A 6058-nucleotide genomic window follows, 5' to 3' on the forward strand; every position below is an offset into this window, starting at 1 on the left:
CAGAACCGAATTAGATTACAGTTATTACACACTTATTGCAATGTAGCTTGTTAGTTGTTACAGTGTATCAATCTACTTTTGCTGTTCTTTTCTCTTTCAGCCTTTTTTAGGGTGGCCATTTGCAAAACCTGAATTTCCTTTTCTGGGCTAAAAGTTTGAGACCGTGGCATCTTTGGACGTCACACTAGCAAACTTCTTCTGACCTTTTTCCAAATTTCAGCTAGTCATTCTTAGTTGTCATACAACAAAATCTATTTTCTTTTTCGGGGGAAAGACATCTAACGTTCAATTATTGAAGAGTCTTGGGAAACACCTTAAACAAACCAGTTTTATAACCTGTGTATTTCTTTTTATTCTTTGTTTCAGCAGAGGAATGGGTAATTAAATATATTACAGCTTCAGTAATATGAAATAGGTGCAAGTTGAAATAATTTTTCAGTAGCATTTAATAAATTAGGTAAGTAGGGCCGTGTGTTGATAATTGAATACAACAATAATAGAGTTACAATATTAAAAAAAGCAAAGCGGAAAGCCATGTCAGGGTTTCAACCATTCAGGCCCTGCCGGTCAAATCAACCACCGCATCCTCCACAAGCTCTTCTAGCAACTTCCCCTCTACTTCCTTCATCAGAATATCCATCTCCAGTCCCATAAGCTCAACCCACCCTTTCCCCACAACCTCTTTTCTGACAACACTCTCTAACACCAGGCTGTTAGTGTCCCCACAATCCCCCCAAACAGGCCTTATAGCACTAGATATTAACACCTTCATCTGGGCCACAATGACGTCCACCAATGGGGGAGGTGCACCTTCTGGGACTTGGAGCCTGCTGTGGCTCCCACTCCACAACCTACCCATCAAGTAACTCTCTGATCCATAACCAGTAATTTCTATTAGTGCAACATTGACACAATCAAATACAAGCTTCTGATTAGATCTCTTCTGCCTTCGCTTGGCCTCATGGAGTTGCTGAGGCTCCTTGTCATTGAGATTGGCATAGTTGTCCCTCAATGATGGATCCAATGGGCTTTCAAGGGAATGCCATCTTGAGTAAAACGAGTCAGACTGCACTTGATCATCAATTCCAGCAGCTGACAGTAGTTTCTCCACAAATACAAGCCAGTCCTGATCCTCTACCTTGGCGTCCAAGGAAACCAACGAGGGTTTTAACGGGTATGGACTTGCTACCTCTGCACCAGAGTCATCCCATGAGAGGGTCCGAGCTATTGATTCTATAGGTGGTGATTTGTCAATTAAATTAGACTTCAAAGGCACCCGTGATCCTACAGAAAAATTCCAAGTCGGGTAAAAAAACAATAAAGTCGACAAGAAATATCGAATAAGAACTTACTGAAACAGCAATAATAATAAAGAGAAAGGACTGAGCATTACCCAGCTGACCACCCTTCACACAGCCCAAGGACTCGTTAGCAGCATTATCATCTTCAAATGGAGGCTCTAAAACTGATATTGGACTGGGCTGACCCTGGTTTTCACATGAAATCCCAGGCACCGTGGGCTTTGACAGAGTCAATCCAGGCTGTAAAAGCAAACACAACTGTCTCAGATCCTCCAGTCTATTTATTTACCAATTTTCAGAACAGATATTAAGATTGTACTTTTATGATCCTAAGGACATACAACATTCAGCTTATCATTCCATAATCTGCAATAACAATAAAGGAAAGAGATTCTACAGTTCTGTACTACTTAATCAAGCAGAATCAGAAAAGCTAGTTCTATTACTTATCAAGTAGCAATTAGGACCCAATGACGTTCATAACCGGTTAGAGTTTTCATCTGTTTCACCTTCCCAGCAGCATCAGAAAATCCTAAACAATTTGTCAAGTGAATAGATTTTGGTCAAATTGAACCTGCCACCACATCATGCAATTTTCATAACAGTACATCAGGCAGCCTCCAACTAATGCAAGCGTCTATATAGTAGCATATGTTTCAAGGGACTAATGTCATTAGTTAGGTAGAGAAGGCACAGACTATAGTTAAAAGACAGCTTTTATCATATTACTTAGCAAGATATTGGTTTAAAAAAAAAAAAACGGCAGTACAACCCAACCATACACTTCAGAGTTTTGAAGAAGCAATATATATTCAATACTTTTTTCCCTCCTTTTTTTGTTGTTTCCATTCTTTCCCTTCCTTTGCAAGGGAAGAGGGAGGCAAGGGAATGAGGGTGGTGGGAATTTTGGAGGGCATTAATGAGTGGCCCCAATAAATAGAAAAACATTTTGTACGATGCCCCATAAAAAAGTGGATCAAAATATGCAGAATAATAGAAGCTATTACCTCGACAGATATAACACCTTGTCCGCTAGAACTAGAATCTGATAAAATTTTGCCTGATGATTCATATGGGGCTGGAAGAGAACACTCTCCAATAGATCCACCAATGAAGCTTTGAGACGCATCATCCCTAAGGACACCAGATGAATTCACTGGAGAACCTGCTGCTTCAGTAAGAGAAGATTGGCAATCATTTTTAGATTGAGATAGACAAGATTTTTCCCTGGTTGGTTTCTTATTCCTTGAGAAGAAGAAACTTGTCACTTTCCCTTTAAATGATGATTTCATACTCTTTGACTTTGTCAGTTCCCCTGACCCATGTGCTCTGCCAGCATCATTACCAACTTCAACATTAAGCCCATTTTCATAGACAGTAGAAGATGTCGGAACAGATTTTGACCTAGAAAGGGTTTTAGGAGAACCATCCACACATGTTTCAGCATTAAAATTTCGACTACAAGAAACAGATTCACTTGGCTCCTGTTCTTTATGAATACCCTCAAGCTCAGATATTACAGATTTCTTTATATCCGAAAGAGCAAGCATCTCGCCCAAGGTAGAGCTTCTACGCATATGCCTTTGCTCTTGAGGACCCTTATTTGATGCCATCATGGCCCATCTTTCAGAAAGTCGTTTCTTGGCCTCTCTGCATACTGATGACTCAGGAGAACAGGAAGCACGGCTGAAGGATGATGAAGAAAAAGGACTGCCACAGCGATTAATGTAATCCCAAGAATGCCTTGGAGATGGTGACATAACTTCCAAATCACTCAAGTTCTCTGCAGTATACTCAGGATCTGATTTGTTGAATGAACTCTCGTCACCAGTATAGCCATTGGAAAATACAGAATACAATGTTTCATCTCTTTGATGGCTCCTCAGATTTTCATGCATTTGGTGTGTAATTTCACTCGCCACTTTTCTTGATTCAAGTACATCATCATCTTCAGGTTCCTGATAGAAATTTCCACTTTGTAGATTTCGAGGTGATGACATTGTTGGAGAAACCACAGCCTTAATTTCATGTGTCTTCCCAGGGCTAGGTTTCAATACCACTATTCGAGTAGGTTGAACTGGAAACTCATCAACATTCTGAATGGCAGGAGCGTATTCAGGACTGCATTTCTCCCATGCAGCACCAACATTTGCTGGTTTCTTAATCTGCTTGTCATTTCTCTTCCCCTTTCCACCAGATTTTTCATTGTCAACCATCTTCGAAGGTTTAAGAACAGTAATGCGCTTGGTCTCCGCTACTGGGGTAGACTGAAGTTCATAAAGATTTTGAGAATCCAATAATCTGATTAATAGATCATTATTGGAACTTAAAACTTCCAAGGCATCTTCAAACTCCTTGGATTGGCGTAGTCTCTCATCTGTAGAAAGACGTTTTGCTTCCATAAATTTCTGGCGAATGAGAGCCATTTTCTTCCCATTAACATCTTCACTCCACTTTTCTCTCTCCGGTGTCTTGTCTCTTGCATTGCTTGTTCTTTGCGATTGCAGCCATATTTCATAAATATCTTTATAAGCAATCTGTTCTGTGCTTGGATGAACTTCATGAAGCATTTCCTTGTCCATAAACCTATCGTCCTGCTGCCAGTGTTTGAACGGTGTCCCTGAATTACCACACATATGCTGAGAATACTCTCCTCTGTGGCTTCTCTCCACAGAAAAATTAGGCTCACCCTGTGGGAGGGCTTCAAGCCCCATTAATTTTGCAACTACATTTGGTGGTGGATTGTGCTGCGAAACAAATTCTTTGGACATTTCTTGGTCTATGAGCATCTTGATGGGTGTTCCATTTATTTTCTTATTTGAAGAAGCTCTCATCGAGTCGGAAACAATCTGCCAAGTTCATGAAAATGGAACATAAATAAACAAAAACAAGTATGGGCAAAGCATATAATAAGTTCAAAATAATATTATGATAAAGAACATTCCATATGACATTGCAATTAGCTTGAATGACAATAAAAAAAAATAAATAAAAAAAAACTCCAAATTACCAGTTTATCCTCTATCTGATCACCCAATGGAGGATTCATGATTCTTGCAACATCCGATTGACTTCTTGAAAGTGAAGATGCTGCAGTCCAGGTACAATTTAGTGAGACTGAGAATGAATAACACAATGACACAGCAAATTTTCAACAGCAGAAATCATAAGCACAATTTTCCAGGCAAATTGGAAATAGAAAAAAGCAATTCCCAATTTAGATAAATCTCCAGCAGGGATTCATAATGCCCCATAATATATAAAACCAGAGAGATCCCCAAGAGAGACATGTCTATCCAAAACTCGGTCAACAAATACCCAAAGGAAATAATCTCAAAATAAATAAACTAGAAGGCAAAGAGGGAACTACAGTCAAACTACAAATTACACTTTTTCTATGTTCCTCCAAGTCATCTCATCACCTCAACCCAGCACTCTACCAACCCCAAAACTAAGAAGAAAAAGCCAAAAGCCAATTTCAAGATAACCATCGGTAACAATTCCAAGCAACGCGTCGAGTCAACATGGCCAAACCAAGATCAAACAGAAAACCCTCTACCAAGCAAAGCAATGATTTTGGGGAGTGAAAAAGAAAGGCTGAAAGAGCAACAGGAAAAATCAAAAAGAGGGAAATCACCATCACGATGAGGCCTGTCCGTGAGCAGCTTGTTCCCGTTCACACCCCCAGTCAAGTCAAAGAGGTTCACCATTCTTCCCAGGCACCCTGGAAAAGGCTTCTCCACATTGTGAACCCTCCTGTTCTGCACCCCATTCATTTCAACAGCTGCACACACAAATCACCCAGATTAATCACCTAGATCTACAACCTCAACAAAAACGAAACACACCATCCCATTAAATAAAATAAAATAAAAACAAATACATTAAACGTAGAAGAAGAAGAAGAAGAAGAAGAACCAATCAACAGAACAAAACACAAGATCCAAACACAAGAGGCAAAACCTCAGGGAGGATAGAAGAAATTGACTAGAACAAGCACGAGTAGAGAACTTATGCAGCGCCAAGTTGCAATGGTTTTTCAACAGTATACAAAAAACATGCGCGAAAGAGAGAGCAGAGAGGACTTTCGCGAAGAAGCACAAGACAGCGAAATTCGCATGAAAAATCAAATCAGGTCACGCGTCAGCAACAGAATAATAATTAAAAAGAACGGTTAGAACAGAAACGCGCACACACACACACACAGAGAGAGAGGGCAGAGTGAGCGTCAACAGTAATTGCAGAAAGAGCGAAAAGGAAGGGAAGGGTGAAAGCGGAATCTCGTAGGGAGAAATTGAAAAAGGCTGCGAGAAACGCAGAGGAATCGAGAGCGGCGAGATCGAGGCGAGGCGAAAAGGGGGGAAAGAGTGGACCGACCTGGCGTAGTTTGGGCGGAGACGGTGGCATTCGCGGCGGAGAGAGAAAGAGTGAGAAGTGTGCGTCTCCACCGACTCTCTTTGTCGGACTTGAAAGCCTTTCTTCCCAACTACGATTCCTAATATATCACTTTTGGATTACGACTCACTAACACCTTCTTCTCCTCTCCCATGCTTAATTAATTATTAATCACTAATTAACTCACCTTTTCTTTTTTAATTAACTTACGTCTACTTGTTCACACTCTTCACTTCCCAATTCACCAAAATCTATTTATTTATCTTTATATTTCCTCCTTATTAGGTTTTTCAGATTTTATATATATATATCTAATGAATCCATAGTAATAGTAAGTCATTGAAAGGGACACTTATCTAATA

At 40.0% G+C, this 6058-nt stretch overlaps 1 protein-coding gene across 2 annotated transcripts; it reads right to left on the bottom strand.

Annotated features, from left to right (window-relative positions):
- Window positions 1–422: 422 nt before the first annotated feature.
- Window positions 423–5838, bottom strand: LOC109796104 (uncharacterized). 2 transcript variants are annotated; one of them, XM_083059275.1, is made up of 6 exons: window positions 5679–5838; window positions 4939–5085; window positions 4312–4391; window positions 2309–4150; window positions 1394–1541; window positions 423–1284 (listed from the first exon to the last, which is right to left on the bottom strand). In XM_083059275.1, the coding sequence occupies exons 2-6, from the start codon at window positions 5075–5077 to the stop codon at window positions 554–556; spliced, it is 2940 nt and encodes a 979-aa protein (XP_082915401.1). In that variant the 5' UTR covers window positions 5078–5085; window positions 5679–5838; the 3' UTR covers window positions 423–553. The 2 variants fall into 2 exon arrangements, with proteins under 2 accessions (XP_082915401.1, XP_020211327.2); XM_020355738.3 differs by lacking the exon at window positions 5679–5838 and adding an exon at window positions 5265–5633.
- Window positions 5839–6058: the final 220 nt, after the last annotated feature.

This window comes from Cajanus cajan, chromosome 6 (assembly GCF_000230855.2).
Source record: "Cajanus cajan strain Asha chromosome 6, NIPB_CcT2T_4, whole genome shotgun sequence".
NCBI lineage: Eukaryota > Viridiplantae > Streptophyta > Magnoliopsida > Fabales > Fabaceae > Cajanus > Cajanus cajan.

What these genes read in the sequence shown, in the direction of transcription:
- LOC109796104 (XM_083059275.1), bottom strand. Translation starts at nt 5,077, where the DNA reads ATGAATGGGGTGCAGAACAGGAGGGTTCACAATGTGGAGAAGCCTTTT. An exon ending in AAGGTGTTATATCTGTCGAG is followed by an intron (nt 1,542 to 2,308) that starts GTAATAGCTTCT and finishes TTGCTTTTACAG; the next exon opens with CCTGGATTGACTCTGTCAAA. An exon ending in TGTGAAGGGTGGTCAGCTGG is followed by an intron (nt 1,285 to 1,393) that starts GTAATGCTCAGT and finishes ATTTTTCTGTAG; the next exon opens with GATCACGGGTGCCTTTGAAG.